Genomic DNA, 17,560 nt, shown 5'->3' on the forward strand with positions numbered 1-17,560 from the left:
TTTTCGATCATTCTTCGTACTGTATAATTATTTTTAAATTAAATATTTTTGTAAAAAGAATAAAATATACGAAAGGTCGCAAATTAGACTTGGGAAGTCCCGCCACTGGCTGATAGCGTCGCCTAGGTGCAAACCAGAATTGCAGTTGAGGAGCGAAGGGAAATGGAGAGGGAGCAGTTGCTGAGCATGGGTTTTCCTGACGATTTGGCCTCCCAAGCTCTCGCTGCCACAGGTGGCAAATCGATCCTCAAAGCCACCGAATGGATTCTCGGCCGCAACAAATCCGATTCTCAAACCCCTGACGAAAACCCCAATTCATCCCCGTCCCCATCCCCATTCCAGCCCAAGCTCGATCGCTTCTTTCACTTTCAATCCAAGCCCTCCAATCCCCCCCAAATCCAAAAACAACACTGCGACACGCCCTCATTGCCCAGTCCCCCCTCCAAACGACTCCGTTTAGAGGCAGAAAACAGTCCCCACCAGCCCTTATCTGAGCGAATGCGACCTCGTACTGTGGACGATGTGGTGGGCCAAGACCATCTTCTCTCTCACAAATCCCTGCTTCGCTCAGCCATCGATTCCAATCGTCTTCCTTCTATAATCCTATGGGGCCCACCGGGCACCGGCAAGACCTCCATTGCCAAGGCCATTGTCAATTCCTCCTCCCAGCCTTCCTCCTATCGATTTGTTTCCTTATCGGCTGTCACTGCTGGTGTCAAGGACGTGAGGGACGTCGTGGAGGAGGCTAGAAAGATTAAAGTGTCAAAGAACATGAACAGCAAGAGAACATTGTTGTTTGTGGATGAGGTTCATCGTTTCAACAAGTCTCAACAAGACTCTTTTTTGCCTGTAATTGAAGATGGGAGCATCGTGTTTATTGGAGCTACAACCGAGAATCCATCATTCCATTTGATAACGCCCTTGTTGTCTCGTTGTCGAGTTCTCACCCTCAACCCTTTACAGCCTAGTCATGTTGCTAGCCTGCTTAATCGAGCTGTTGCTGACACGGGCAGGGGATTGGCTTGGAGCGTGGGTGGGGCGAGTATTGAAGTCAGCGATGAGGCCATTGATTTTTTGTCCTCACATTGTGATGGCGATGCTCGTGTGGCATTAAACGCCTTGGAAATTTCTGCTGTCACTGCAGCTGCTCGAGTACCCATTAAGCAATCAGTCTGCAGAGTTGAAGAAGAAGAGCATGGAGAGAGTTTAGTGGAAAATAATGGGGTTGGTTCATCCCAAGTGACCACTGTCACTTTGGTTGATGCCAAGGAGGCGCTGCAATCTAAGCATCTTGCTTATGACAAAGCAGGGGAAGAACACTACAATCTCATCAGTGCCCTCCACAAATCGATGAGGGGTAGTGATGCGGATGCCTCAATTTATTGGCTGGCAAGAATGTTAGAAGGAGGTGAAGAACCTTTGTATATTGCCAGGAGACTCGTCAGGTTTGCAAGTGAGGATGTTGGATTGGCTGACCCCAATGCCCTTGTGCAGGCTGTTGCTTGCTACCAAGCTTGCCATTTTTTGGGCATGCCTGAGTGCAATGTGAATCTTGCACAATGTGTGGCTTACTTGGCTTTGGCTCCCAAATCTGTTTCTGTGTATCGAGCCATCTTGGCTGCACAGGAGGTAGTGAGGGAATCTGTTGGACAGAATGAGGGAGTGCCTCTTCATCTCAGGAATGCACCCACTAAACTAATGAAAGAACTTGGATACGGGAAGGGCTATATCTACCCACCTGACAATCCTTTCTCTTCTACACAGAACTATCTACCACCATCACTTCAAGGTTACAAGTTTCTCAATTGAACAAATAATGGTAGGGGTGATGGATGAGAAAGTCTTCTGACTGCAGTTGGGAGTGTTTGGTGCTTAGTGAGTAGGCATTCTTCCCTGTTTGTTATCTCCTCCTTGGGTGTTTTACTGTGAAAAATATGATCCTTTTTGTCTATAGTTGTACCATTTTGTAGAGAGGGGATAAAATATGACCCTTTTTATCTCCTCCTTCTTGGCTGCTTCTTCTAGTGAGTACTCTTAAACTATACATGGAGAAAGGTTCAATTTTGGCTTCTGGCGGACCTGTATAATAATGTCCTAGTATCCAAATTCTCAAGCCATTTGACGTTTTTGATGATTAGATAAATAGAAATGAGAAAGGACTTTGGCAAGAAATAACTGGGAAGTAGGAAAGTTCTCAACCAACACCATGTGTTGGAATGAAGAATACCATCTCTCTTGTTTTCCAAAAAAAAATCATGGAACCTGGAACCTTAAATTTGGCTGCACACTGATTGCAAAACCAAATTCCAGCTGCCAAAAGTGAATTCTTATAATGGATTTCCATCCCATATATGATTTAAACTGTAAGACGATGAGTCACTGGTGCCACTTTGGACCTTCGAATTTTCATCCCAAGTTCCCAATGATAACTTCAACCAACAAGAAAAAGTTGCAGATTCTTTTGATTTGAGTCTCAGTCAGTCTTTTAGGCAATCTTCCCAAATCAAAATGGAAAGAACCTCAGCTGCACCAAATCATTAAATAAAATGAACCAAATTTTACAACTGGGCCTCTCCATAATGCATTTATTCTCGTAAGTTACATCATTATCCTCAGAGGATGACAATCAAAGTAAGCCAAAAGATTTTTACAACCAGATCCTCTCACTCTTTCTATTACCTACTTACATTTCTGGAGATTACTTCTGATGAAGACACTAATTCGCCACCCAACTTGGGCTTGAAAATAAGCAAGCCTACTGAACAAAGAAAACAATAAAAGCAATTTAAAATGGTACACAATTCTTGAGGTGAATATTAGATCCATTCCTTTGGGTTGATACAAGCATCCAATAGTTTCCATTCTTCACTCCCCTCTTCTGGTTGCTGCACAGCAGACAAGGAATCACAATTTTCTTTCTGATGATATAACAGAGCAAAAGTGGCATAGTTCAACAAAACAAGCAAAGGCTTACATGGTCATATTCCCACCGTGCAGTTAGTGGGAGAGAAACAAGAATGCTCTCAATTCGACCTCCTGTCTTCAGTCCAAATGTTGTACCCCGATCATAAACCTGCAGTTGTAACACAAGAAAAATGATCACTAAAGCCTATTTAAACCATCAACAATATATGAACATGGATCAGATCTTCTGGTTTTGCTAACCAAGTTGAATTCTACATAGCGGCCTCTGCGCAACTGCTGCCATGCCTTGTGGCGATCTGTAAATGGCACATCCTTCCTTTTCTCTATAATGGGTAAGTATGCTGGGATCACAGAATTAGCACATTCTGCACATCAACAATCAATATGTCCATTAAGAGGATGCATACTCCACTAAAATTTTGAGAACCTTCCATGGTAGAGGCACAAACAGAAGCAAGAGATCTCATTCTCAAGCAATTACCAGTGGCGAAAGAAAGAAGCATCTCCTGGTCATAGTCATTAAGATCGTCAAAAAATATTCCTCCAAGTCCACGCCTCTCACCTCGATGCTGCAAAGAGCATTCATGATCAAAATAAATCAAAACTGTGGAAAATCCCAACAATTTCAGAAATCAATCTAATATAATAGTCATTAATCACTCTAAGCAGAGTTTTCTACCTTGTTCATTCCACCACATGCAAAAAATTTAATGACCTTTCAAAGAATAATGTAGGTAAAAATATCTTGCTTCTGTCAGACTGGCAGTGCAAAAGAGCTAAAACCAAATAGAAATACAGTTTAACATCATCACTCTAGGCTCATCAATGAAAGGACACTTTCATATATTATAACCTAGCAATGACAGAAAAGCATTGCTACCACTTTGATTGAGATTGAAGGATGTTTGAATGGGGGCTGTCAATTAGTTGAGCATGAGTAGGTTCTGGTTTGACTATGTTTGATTGGATCCAAAAGCTCCCAAGGCATCCTGTCTTTTTCTGTTTTTGTCGGAAAACCTGAAGGCAACCCACAAGCAACAGGGGTCCTTTGTGTAAACAGCCTATTGTATTTTGGTTAAGAAGTGTATGGTTATTGAATTTAAAATTTTTGAAATAGAAGGAATGTTAAGAGTATCTAAATTTTAGAAAATTTACCAGTTGGCAATAACGAATATTCTTGTTCTCTTGAGATCATAATTTCAATCATACCTGAATAATGGGATGGAATAGTTCCCAATCAGTTCTATTGACCCAACTGATATAAATGGCAAACTCAAACAGAAAATCCATCACTGTTATACCTAATAATAGTTGTTAAACCCATCATCTCATGATACATGGTCCATCTAAATTGACGTCCCAACATGTTATTGATTAAGTGTCACATATGTAATGTTCCATTTTTCTTTAGCTCTAAAATGCGCAACTACATGTTAAACCCCTTACAACTTAAATCTATGGTTACAAAAGGCAAGCTATAATGTAGATACCCCAATTTGCTCTCTTTCCCTACACTAGGAGATGATGAGCAGCAATAAATCAAGTACTTGGCTCCAAACATTCTTGTCAATATACACATCCCATGCTTGTTTCCCTCCATTTTATTGTTCTTTTCTTTTCTTATATTCATCACATTTATTTATTTATTTATTTTAATTTCAACCTCTTTCTAATGTTTAGTATATATATATATTCTCTTTCCCTGTAAAAAGGGTAAATTTTGAACCCAAGGTACTTTAGCCATTTTCTTGGCTTTGACCCATATAAGCTCATTGGCAAGGGCTTTAAGGGAGGCCCTCACTATTTCAATTTTTATGGTTTATGATGAAGCTGGTGTAGGAGGATTGACGAAACTCCTGTGTGCCTTTCTAGTATTTAATACAAACTAGTTAAGAGTTTAAAACTTGGATATTGAAACTGCAACAAGATCAAAACTGTATATGCCTGGAAATTTCAGCAAGAAAACTGGTGCACAAGGAATAACTCTTAAGTAGCTGCAGCCACAAGAGTTATGGTGGCTCTAATGTTAAATATAGTATGCTCATTTAACGAGTTTTATCCATCAACAAAAATGTATATTTTCCTAAGGAGTTCTTGGGGAATCAACATTAAACCTCATCCCAATTTACCACATATCACATAAGCAATCAAACCCCAATCCCAGTAGGATGCTCCAATTTCATGCTGGAGCCAAAAAATGTTATTCCCAAAGTAAGTGGGGATCATATAAACATCAGTACCTTCAATGGAATTCAAGCACACCAGTAACATGTAATAATCAAATGGTTCAACAAGGAACATACCTTAATATAAAAATAATCATCACACCATTTCTTGAATCGGGGATAGAAGCTAGGATCGAATTTGTCACAAGCACTTTTTTGAACCTACAAATTTGTCAATATCCTCTCAGCAACAACATTCAAGCATTGTCATTAACAAAGAAGTTACTTCCGAATCGCATTAAAGTTCAATGGTTAGAGATTGCATGATGGAACTTTATTTTGCATTTATCTTTAGAACCATATGAAGAAGTGCAATTTCAACTGTAATGGTCTCAGAACTACTGATGACAAACTGACTCAAGTGAAAAATTACTAGGTTGTCCTTTCCCTCTTACCCATCTGGTGTTAGTAAATAATGCATTTTTTTTCCTTGTTTTAGTTAACAGGCCCAATTACATGATCTGTTTTAATTAAGAAATTCACTTTGGTACCTTCAACTTTGATATTAAGAATATGTACACACACACATCTGTCAACATAACTTTTTAAAAAGAATATGAATAAAAGATAAAGAAATTTATCCACAAGAAAGTGCAATATTATGTTTGTTTTTTTAATATACCGAATGGAAGTGCTTGACGTCCTCCTCAAAGATGTAAGCAGGGGTTAAATCAGTACCACCACCAAACCACCACTGTCTAGGTGCTCCAGGAGTATCTGCATATTTTGGCAATAAGATATCAAAATGTACACTTCGCAATGACATTCTAAAACACAAATATACCATATGCCAAGCACATGCATATATATTTTCAAGAATGCAGCCTAGAGAAACCATTAATCTGTTAAAGAAATTTGTTGTTTTGGCTATCACAGGTTGAAGAAAAATATCATGTGGTCCAAGAGTTCTGATGGAATGACAGGAAGAGAATATTGTTCATGTTCGATCATAATCCATGAAAGAAATTCAATTAGCTCAACTTAACACAATGCTCACTACATTTTATCTAATTCAAGGGTTGGCTTCCATTGTCCATAAAATAGTACCTCTGATTGCATTGCAATAACATTTTTATTCATCACATGCTGAATAATTGAACTCAAACCATTAAGTATAGGCAACCAGTATCCTAGTAACACAAGGCTGAGCCACAAAATTACAAGTCCCATTAAAAATGCACCATATAAACTCACAAGTGAGTCTATTTGTGCAATTCACAAACAGCAATAGTAATCTATTAAAACTAGGATACGAATGCAAACCATTAGATGGATTAGATGCTGATTTGGCTAATTTTGTTTCCTATACTAAAACAAAATTCCAGTTATCTTTGTGTGTAGAGAGAAACTGGGGAGAATCAAAATCAAAGAACAATGCTAATAAAAATATTCATCATAAAACTAATGTCATTCTGCAAGAATCATACCTTTCGGAGCATCAGTCTCAAAATACCGATAATTAAAATGCAGTGTGGGTGCAAATGGGTTCTTTGGATGTAAAACCTGAGAAACAAGAAAGGATATTTGTCAAAAGCAAAGTAATAGTAGGTATTCTTAGAAATTGAACTAGTAGAAGAGGATTAGATTGAATTGAGTTGAATTACCGAGCTAATCCCGGCAGCAAAAAATGGAACAGGTCCAGGCTTGTAGTTGAGATCAGAGGAGGAGTCAGTGCTGGAAGCAGGCTTGGCAGCTCTATATGCTTCAGGAGGCATAACACCGTAAACAACGGAAACATTAACGCCGGCCTTCTCCCAAACAGCACCGTCCTGCAAGACTCGGCTGATGCCGCCGCCGCCACCAGGTCTCGACCACACGTCCTCCTTGAACTTTCCGCCTCCGTCCGCGGCCTCTATGGCTTGGCACACGCAGTCCTGGGCGTCCCTTATCATCTTCTCGAATCGGCCCCGAACAGACGATAGTGAGTAGTCATCACCATCTGATTCTCTGAGAAATGTGGAGGGGCGTTCGTTCTCGGGAGTCTCTTTCTCAATTGCCACAGCCTTGGGTGGCAAGATATGACTACCTCTGCCCATCATCCTTACAGAAGTGGGTTTTACGAGGAAAGAAGGAAATGTTAGGGTTGTACTCGTACAAGGAATTCTGGGTGGCGTTGGAGAAGAAGAGAGGGGGAAGAGAGTCAATGAGGAGGAGGAGAGAGTAGCCGTGGGCATTGCTGACCAGTGAGTGTTGTTGGAACTTGGAAGGGGGGAGGGATCTGATCGAAGTAATGGGGATAAGGAAGTCTGGTGAAATGAAATATAAGAGACCAGTGAAATTGAGTGCGCCCACAGTATTTTGTCATCAATTCCAATTGCTACTTGGTTCGTTTTTGACGGGGCTCAGTCGGCCCCCTTCCATGTATTGAATTTGCCCACCTCCCTTTTTTTATCCATGACAGCAATTATATTGAATTCAAGTTTGGGCTTCACCATTTTTGACACTATTAGAATTTTCCTAACTTATCTTAAAAATATGCTCAACTCATACTAAAACCTTCTCTTTTCCTTCAATCTTCCAACCTGCCCTGTTAGAATTTTGGGACAAATGGATCTTTTTAATAAATTATAGACATCTTACAAAATTATTACTCAAGATAGTTCCTTTTGGATTAAATTGATCTTATGGAATTATAATTCCAAAATAATTTAAAATTTTTTTTTATGACTAAGTTGAAATCGTATACCTTTTTTTTTTTAATGTAATTTTTAATTTTTTTAAAAATTAAAAGGAAAATAAAAGACAAAATATTATTTTGAACAATTAGTTAAGAAATTGTAGGCATCTCTACTCTACTCGACAAGGGGTGTGTGAGAGATTGAAAAGCACCTCACTTGGTCAGTTCAAGAACCAAAATGGAAGATAATTAAAGCATATGGGCGTTACTTGCCAAGGATGGAGAAACGGGGGAATTAAGGCGGTGGTAAATGCCTAGAAGTAATGGCTATCAAATACATCATAAAGACTATAAAAGACTCTCCAACTAAGAAGAAAAGGTTTGGCAGTGCTAGTTTTTCAATTATACAACCCACCATTTTTACTTGGGCATCAAAGGACCTTTTCCAAGAACCAATCTAGAAAAGCCTTTTTTTATATGATCAGCTGGTGTTGGGCAATAGAGGATCCGAGATCACTTATGAGACAACAATTGGCCTCGTTTGTGGGAAACAAGAGTATTTTTTTCCTCATTTCATCTGAACGAAAAGCCTCAAAAGATGATTGATCCCTCATCGCACATCCACCTACAAGACCCAAAAAGCACTTTAGTCCCACACATCACCATTGGGTTAGATGCTTTGCGAGTTGAATTTGAAAGCTAATAGTTAGAACAAGAGAAGAGGATGGACATCATACTAACATAGACCGAGTCATTAAGGCTAGAAAATGCACTATTATGATTATTGCTAAAAAGTCGATAGGTGCATATGCAAGCATTACACTAAGGGGTTGGTGAACAAAGGCGAATGTCACAACCACCAACTGAATAGACAATCGTTGTAGTAGGAAAGTAGAGTAAGCATGATTTGTTGCTTGGTCAAGAGAAGCGGTCGGTACCCAACCCACCTGAGGGGCATAATCAAATCACAACTTGGTTGTCTAAGTCCCTTGGGTAGGACGAAACAACAAGCATGACCAAGCAAAAGCCTCCGCGGGTTATCCATTCTAAGCTTGATAATTATATGTAAACCAATCTTATTCAACCTGATGTAGTAGCAAAGGCGGTTCCCCTATCGGACTCGATAACTTGGTTCCAACTAAAGTACACAACAGAAGTGCCATTGAGGACAACAAGTCATCGTTTGATGATATGCTCTCCACCCTGTTTATACCTCACATTTTGTAGTACTAGCCCCTTAAGAGTTATGTTATTAGAAGTTTACTATGTGTGACGGGATGTATGATGACCCTTTCGATCATTTAATGCATTATTGCCAAGTTATGACATTAGATATCAGAAATGAATCGCTTCTTTGCAAGGTCTTCCCTATTAGTATACAAGACCCTACGTTGGCATGGTTTCATCACTTGAAAAATTCCATTCATACTTTTTGGGAAATGTTAGAAGCTTTCATTGCTTACTATTTATGTTTAACCAGGCAGAAGCTTAATATTAGTAGCCTCTAAAACCTAAAGAAAATGGAGAGAGTCGTTGTACTAGTTTATGCACTAATTCAAGCAAGCAATGTTACAAGTTAAGTCATGTAGTATGGACATACTCTTACAAATATTCAAACGATGCATAAGCCCAAACACTCCTTTCTTTAAGTCTTTCTCTAAAAAGCCCTTAGAGACCGTGAATGATTTATTCAAGAGGGTTGACAAATATGCAATGTTGGAGAAGAACTTGTAGGTAACCTCTCAACCAATCATAGCCATTGTGTAATGCACATAGTCACCTAAGAGCACCTCTGGTAAGTTACCGGAGTCTGAATCCAACTTAAGAGGGAAAAGTGTTCAATTTAGTGAACATGAGGCAAAGGATTACCCAAGATGGACCCCACTCAATGTTCAATATGCATAACTATTGCTCATTGTACATACACTACTTGGCTTTAAATAGCCCAACATTCTCAGAGGGGATTCATCATAGCGAGATTAGAACAGGCATTCTGAGTACCATAAGGAGTACGATCACACCATCAAGGAGTGTAGACATCCTGGGTATCTACTAGAAAAGACGGTGTGAGCTAAACCGCTAACACAATATGTAAAGCAAAACGACTAAACCAGTACGAAGGCAGCCGACCATACAACATTTAGACTTGTGTCAAGAAGGTACGCTTCCAAAAATACATGTTATCCAAGGAGGGCCAGTTGATCAAAACTAAGCGGCTAAGTGTTAGAAACGTTCCTTGCTCAAGGTCACCGCTAGAATAGAGCAAGTAAGCATAGAATAATATTCATTCATCCTAGGGAGTCTTGAGCCGATAGATGGAATAGTTACCTTTGGGCTTAAAGATTTGAAGTAAATAGTAGTTCATAAAAAAGATGTTATAGTGCTAACTGTAAAGGTGATTAGATATCAAGTGTGTAAGATATTACTTTATCCTAGAAGTTCAACCGACTTATTACATGTTTTTTTATTTTAAGTTGATGAGAAATTCCTTGTCTACATTAGCAAGCCCTAACATGTTGCTAATTGGGTTCAATGGTTCTATGACTCACTCCTTAGGAGAGATCGTTCTCCCCATTGAAAAGCTAAACTAACAACACTAAATGTGCAGTTTTTTGTTGTAGCGGATCCATCCTTATACAATACCATATATAGGGTGTGCATGGATCCATAAGATGAAGACCATCCTATCAACTTATCATCAGAAAATCAACTTTCTTACATGACTAAGGTAAGTGGATCTCTATGAAAGTTAGTTAGTTTTCAAGTAGTGCTACTAGGTGGGATTTGAGGAAGTTGATCGCGCTAATGGAGAAGCTCCTAAAGGTGTGAGTAGGGAAGCTCCTAACAAAAAAAATGATGAGCAAAAATAACAATTAATGAGCTAGACAACCAAACGAGAGTCCCCCGTTGTAGACCCACTTGTCTAGGTGGAGATATTTGAAGGCATCCCAAGCAGGTTTACCTATGTTGGAAAGAATTTGGGGGCTGATGAGAAAGCTTGATTAACGATTTTACTGACACGAATGTATTTTTTTGGAAGTTATCAAATATACCAATGATTTCTCTAAAGACTATGTGTCATAGGCTTTGTGTTCGTACTGCAACTAAACTGGTCAAACAAAGGGTTAGGAAATTTCGTCATAAAAGGCAAATTATTATACAGGATGAGATTTTAAGGTTGTTAAAAGTCGAGTTCATCAGAGAGGTGCTTTATTCAAATTGACTGTCAAATGTGATGGTGGTTCTAAAGAAAATGGAAAAATTAAGGGTATGGGTGGATTTCACCGATTTAAATGATCTTTGTTCCAAAACTAGCTTCCTCTTTTCATGCATCAATCAAATAGTAGACGCAACCTCCCAACATGGGCTCTTGTCCTTTATGGATGCCTTCTCCAGATACAACCAAATCTCGATGTACTCACCAAACTATGAAAAACCACATTTATCACCCTATAAGGCTTGCACTATTATAATGTCATGCTATTTGGACTTATAAACACCGGGCAACATATCAATGCTTGATGACAAAAATATTCCAACCTATTTTAGGCCAAACAGTAGAAGTGTACATTGATGATATACTCATTAAAATCAGGGAGATGGTAGAACACTCACATGACCTAGAAAGAACATTCGAGCTACTAAGCCAATATGGGGTGTCTGCTAAGTGCGCCTTTGGAGTGGCAACCAACAAGTTCCTTGGGTTTCTAGTGACGAAAAGAATGATAGAGGTAGATACTAAACAAATTCAAGTTGTGCAAGCAATATCATTCCCTTGTAGCAAAAAAGAAGTGCAACGATTGATAGCAATATTAGGGCCTTGGGGCGATTCATTTCATGGTCCACAAACTGTTTGCAGCCATTCTTTGAAGTTCTACGCAAAACTAAGCCTTTTGACTGGATGGAAGAATGTGAGGTTGTTTTCCATGCCATAAAAAATAATTTAATTACTCAATTAAATTTGAATGTGTTAGTAATTTTAATTCATTAGTTTAAATAATTTTATTAGATAAAGTTTATGTTTTTAATTCCGATTTAGTATTGTTATAATTTATTTTTTAGTTTGGATATATTTGTTGTTGTAATTCAATAGTTTAATTAATCTGGCTAAATAAAATTCATGTTTTTAATTATAATTTAGTTTAGTTTTAATTTGTTTTTTTTTTTACTTTGAGTATGTTTATGATTTTAATCCAATAGTTTAATTAATCCCATTACATAAAGTTTATGTTTTTTTTTTTTTAATTCTAATTGATTATAGTTTCAATTTATTTTTATTTTTTTAATCTAGGTCTACTTGTTTAGCTAATCTTATGTTAATTCTTGATTGTTATGCTCAATTTATGTGCTTCTTGAATACTAGTCTTTAATTTTTGGTGAATGTCTCATTAGCTTATTTGATCTAAGTTTGAATAATTTATTGCTTTAATGGTCTCTCGTAAAATTTACTTTTCAAAGGCCATCGGAAAAAAGTGAAGATTGACCTCCATTCTCACCACTTTAGTTTGCTCGGATTGTCCAAAATTTTACTTTGTGAATTCGTTTTCTTCTGTTTTGCTGGGTATTTTATTTCTAATGTTTTGTTATTTTCACATTAATTCCTTTTATTTTAAAATCAAATGCTTTTCTCAAAAGATACCCTTGAAATTTCTATTTTAAAAAATTCATTTAGAGTCTTTAGAATCAATTTTTTTTTTTTTTTTTTTTTTAAATGTGCAACCATATTTTGATCGGTTTGCATCCTTCTCAGTTTTTAATAAAAATTTTGGTTTTGAACAAAACACGAATCAAAGCTTGTGGTCCCAAATAAATGGGATAATTTTAGGCTAAATTCGTGTATATCGATTGGGGAATTGGTGAAACCCCTACATAAGAAAATTTTTTCAAAACTTATTTTTGCTACCACCCTTGCCATTTGTCGTAATCATATCTATCTATTTTTTTAGGAATTGTATACAAGATGTGTGTGATACTTGATTATTTCGTATATTCTGAATCATTTTTTCTATGCTAATTAGATATGCATGTTACGATTTCTTGTTTTATTATTTATTATCTAACCCCCATGTCCTAAGGAAGCGTATTATGAGTTATCTATTCTATCCAGGTATGCCCCCCTATCACCTACCTTCTAAATTCTGTAAATATAATTGTCATTATGAACTATGCCTATGTTTGATAGTGCTTGGGTGTCTTGATATTTGTTACATTGTCCGATCATTTATGATAAAAACGCATGCTGGATGATATATTATCTAAACTAACCATTGATGTTTTATGATAACGCTTAAGAAGTGGTCTAGGTATGCACCTAAATCTTCTTTTATGATTTGTGATTGGTTTTCTTGTTTAGTATGCTATTTTTTAAAATCACCTAGCCTACTTAGGTATCTATAATCAACCAATTAATTGTCACATTTCCCTCAACTTAGTCAGTAGAGACCTTTATAGGGCTTAGAGGGGTGCTACCTCCTAGAGGTGTCTTCCCAATAAGTAACCTGATCCCCAGATTTAGATTCGGGTTTTTCAAAGACACGCTTTTCCAAAAACTATGGAGTCATTTTTTTAGGGTTTTATTTCTTGTTTTATTTTCCCTTTAAATGAAAATAAGTGACGACTCCGACTTTTCTAAAATTAATTTTCTACAAATAAAAGCGAGTATCGCCGATTGAGTGGGGACGCATGTGAAAAATGTGGATCCATAAATTGGCGACTCCACTTGGGATTTTGAGGATCAAGCTTAAACACTAGTTGAGGAAAATGTGGCGTTTAATTGGTCGATTAGACGTTACCTTTTTTTTATTTATTTAGGTAAGATGATTTAGTTTGCTCTCTTATTTGGTATGCTATCTTAACATGTTTGATTGGCTTGCATGATCACTTGATTGCTTTGTTCACTTTACCATGATTCGCTCTCACATATGATAGATAGGACTTGGTTTGTATGATACCTATGTGCTTGGTATGACTACTTGTTGCATAATAGCCTTTGCTTCTGCATGATCGTATGATTGCTTGTCTATGTTCACTATCTCACTTTAGACCTTAGGTTTTTTGGATGCACCCACATCCTTCACTGTGCACTTTAGATTATCCTTGAGTGTTGAGAGATGAGATAGCATTCATCGTTAGGAAACCCCTTAGGAAAGTGAGGAAGTGCATGTGTGGAGGTGATGACCACCTTGGATGGAAGCACCCCGTCTCTTTGGAGACGTGTAGAGGGTTGCGTACCACTGGAGGGTATGATCGCTTCTGCTAAGGATCCTTTAAGCCACCCATTTTATCTTATAGAGTCACCTCAACCTTATAGGTTAGCCTAGATCCAATTAAAATTTCACTCCTACACGTGGGTGCATCTATGGACTTTCAGAGCTGCGTTGGTCACAATTAGGTTTAGTTATCCTCTTCATGGTCTCATTTTGGTGTGCTCAGAAATTGGTACATGTTTGAGTTTCAGTTGTGCCACCTTTTCTGCATTGTGATTAGTGTGTTTCCACCTCTTCTAAGTTTCCTTCATGTCATTTATCTTTTCGTGCCTTTGTACTTTATAAGAGTGTTATTCGCTTCAGTTTAGATTCGACTTCTTAGATCAGAGTTGGAGATAAATTGATCAGGGTTTCAAAGTAGTCAGGTATGGATCTTCAGCATGTTACAGTTGATCGACTTACAATCACCATGACTCTATTCAAGAGACATTAGTAGGTTTGAGCCAGAGGATTGATGGACAGTGAGATAGATAGCATCCAGTTCAGGATGAGATGTCGTAAGATTCATTACCACCCACCCCCACCACCCAATTAGCCAGTGACATTGTTGAGGGTGACTTTGTACATATGATGAGTTTAGTGGATTATGAGTCAAAATTATCAGATGAGAGTTCTTATAGAGGATGTTAGTTTTTTCTCTAAGATGGGAGATTTGATTGACATGGTTTTCTTCAGAATGAGCCTGAGATGGGTGTATTGGATGACAGTTGGATGGTTAACATAAATTAGCCAGAGATAGTTCGCTCTCTTGATATGCTTGAGATCTTCATTGTTAAGAGTTCAGAAGAGATTCAATTTATTTATGTTGGGGCATTCTACTTATGTTGATGATATGTTTGAGGACGATGTGAGCCCGGTTATGGTCATAGAGATTCATTTATTCCAGGAGACCCTAGGGACTTACTTAAAGTACACCACATGTCATTAAAGAGTTGACCTCAAAGATGAAATCTGATTGACATATCTGGATAGAAGGGTTACAAAGGAAGGTCCGAGGATTGGGAAAGATAAACCAACTTCAACTAAGGTAGTACCTAAGGCCCCTTAAGGTAGTACCTCAGGTAGATTAAGGTGGTACCTAAGGGCTATAAAGGTAGTACCTAAGGTACAGTCCTAAAAAAAAGCAAAGGTTAACCCCTTCCCACAACAAGAGGATCAAATAATGGCATGGTCTAAGGGTCACAAAGGAAGGTCTGAGGATTGGGAAAGATAGACCCCAACTTTAACTAAGGTAGTACCTAAGGTAGATTGAGGTAGTACCTAAGGGCTATTAAGGTAGTACCTAAGGTAAAGTCTCAAAAAAACCAAAGGTGAACCACTTGCCTACACAAGAGAAGAATATGATGACATGGTCTAAGGGTCACAAAGGAAGGTTTGAAGCTTTGGATACGTAGAACCAAACTTTAACTAACATAGTACCTAAGGTCCCTTAAGGTAGTACCTAAGGTAGATTAAAGTAGTACCTAAGGCTATTAAGGTAGTACCTAAGGTACAATCCTCAAAAAACCAAAGGTGAACCACTTGCCCACATAAGAGAATCACATAAAGGCATGGTCTAAGGGTAAGAAATGAAAGTCCGAGGATTGTGAAAGGTAGAACCAACCTTTAACTAAGGTAGTACCTAAGGCCCCTTAAGGTAGTACGTAAGGTGGATTAAGGTGTTACCTAAGGGATATTAAGGTAGTACCTAAGCTACAATCCTCAAAAAAGCAAAGGTTAACCCTTTCCCCACATAAGAGAATCACATAATGGCATGGTTTAAGGGTCATAAAGGAAGTTATGAGAATTAGGAAAGGTAGACCCCAACTTTAACTAAGGTAGCACCTAAGGTCCCTTAAGGTAGTAACTAAGGTAGATTAAAGTAGTACCTAAGGGCTATTAGGGTAGTACCTACGGTACAATCTAAAAAAATCCAAAGGTGAGCCACTTGCCCACACAAGAGAATCACATAATGACATGGTCTAAGGGTCACAAAGGAAGGTCCGAGGCTTTGGATAAGTAGAACCCAACTTTAGCTAAGGTAGTACATAAGGTCCCTCAAGGTAGTACCTAACGTAGATTAAGGTCATACCTAAGGGCTATTAAGGTAGTACCTAAGGTACAGTCCAAAAAAACTAAAGGTGAACAACTTGCCCACACAAGAGAATCACATAATGGCATGGTCTAAGGGCCACAGAGGAAGGTCCGAGGATTGGGATGGGTAGAACCCAACTTTAACTAAGGTAGTACTTAAGGTCCCTTAAGGTAATACTTAAGGGTTATTAAGGTAGTACCTAATGTACAATCCCAAAAAACCAAAGGCGAACCACTTGCCCAGACATGAGAATCACATAATGGCATTGTCTAAGGGTCATAAAGGAAGGTCCGAGGATTGGGAAAAGTAGAACCCAACCTCAACTAAGGTAGTACCTAAGGTAGATTAAGGTAGTACCTAAGGTAGATTAAGGTAGTACCTAAGGGCTATTAAAATAGTACCTAAGGTACAGTCTCAAAAAACCAAAGGTGAACCACTTGCCCACACAAGAAAATCACATAATGGCATGGTCTAAGGGCCATAAAGGAAGCTCGGAGGATTAGGATGGGTAGAACCCAACTTTAACTAAGGTAGTACCAAAGGTCCCTTAAGGTAATACCTAAGGTAGATTAAGGTAATACCTAAGGGCTATTAAGGTAGTACTTAAGGTAAAGTCCCAAAAAACCAAAGATGAACCCCTTGCCCAGACATGAGAATCACATAATGGCATGCTCTAAGAGTCACAAAGGAAGGTATGAGGATTGGGAAAGGTAGAACTCAACCTCAACTAAGGTAGTACCTAAGGTCCCTTAAGGTAGTACCTAAGGTAGATTAAGGTAGTACCTAAGGGCTATTAAGGTAGTACCTAAGGTACAGTAAAAAAAAAAACCAAAAGTGAACCACTTGCCCACACAAGAGAATCATATAATGGCATGGTCTAAGGGTCACAAAGGAAGGTCCGAGAATTGGGAAAGGTAGAACCAAACTTTAACTAAGGTAGTACCTAAGGCCCCTTAAGGTAGTATCTAAGGTAGATTAAAATGGTACCTAAGGGCTATTTAGGTGGTACCTAAGGTACAGTTCTCAAAAAAGCAAAGGTTAACCCCTTCCCCATGTAAGAGAATCAGATAATGACATGGTCTAAGGGTCACAAAGGAAGGTCCGAGGATTGGGAAAGGTAGAATACAACTTTAACTAAGGTACTACCTTAGGGCTATTAAGGTAGTACCTAAGGTACAGTCTCCAGAAAACCAAAGGTGAACCACTTGCCCACACAAAAGGAGCATATAATGATATGGTTTAAGGGTCACAAAGGAAGGTCCGAGGCTTTGGATAAGTAGAATCCAACTTTAACTAAGATAGTACCTAAGGTCCTTTAAGGTAGTAGTTAAGGTAGATTAAGGTGGCACCTAAGGGCTATTAAGGTAGTACCTAAGGTACAGTCCTCAAAAAAATGAAGGTGAACCACTTGACAACATAAGAGAATCACATCAAAGCATGGTCTAAGGGTCAC

The 17,560-nt window shown here is 38.3% G+C and overlaps 2 protein-coding genes across 2 annotated transcripts; one reads left to right on the top strand and one right to left on the bottom strand.

The window, feature by feature from the left end:
- The first annotated feature begins 80 nt into the window (after positions 1 to 80).
- On the top strand, positions 81 to 2,071 carry LOC117911361 (ATPase WRNIP1). Its single transcript, XM_034825707.1, has one exon. The coding sequence runs from the start codon at positions 163 to 165 to the stop codon at positions 1,807 to 1,809; it is 1,647 nt and encodes a 548-aa protein (XP_034681598.1). The 5' UTR covers positions 81 to 162; the 3' UTR covers positions 1,810 to 2,071.
- A 458-nt stretch (positions 2,072 to 2,529) lies between these two features.
- LOC117911362 (oxygen-dependent coproporphyrinogen-III oxidase, chloroplastic-like) lies at positions 2,530 to 7,453 on the bottom strand. Its single transcript, XM_034825708.1, has 8 exons — positions 6,755 to 7,453; positions 6,578 to 6,653; positions 5,773 to 5,867; positions 5,229 to 5,312; positions 3,407 to 3,494; positions 3,166 to 3,290; positions 2,975 to 3,073; positions 2,530 to 2,885 (listed from the first exon to the last, which is right to left on the bottom strand). The coding sequence occupies exons 1-8, from the start codon at positions 7,322 to 7,324 to the stop codon at positions 2,817 to 2,819; spliced, it is 1,206 nt and encodes a 401-aa protein (XP_034681599.1). The 5' UTR covers positions 7,325 to 7,453; the 3' UTR covers positions 2,530 to 2,816.
- Positions 7,454 to 17,560: the final 10,107 nt, after the last annotated feature.

The sequence above is a fragment of the Vitis riparia genome, chromosome 3 (assembly GCF_004353265.1).
Source record: "Vitis riparia cultivar Riparia Gloire de Montpellier isolate 1030 chromosome 3, EGFV_Vit.rip_1.0, whole genome shotgun sequence".
NCBI classification, from domain to species: Eukaryota; Viridiplantae; Streptophyta; class Magnoliopsida; order Vitales; family Vitaceae; genus Vitis; species Vitis riparia.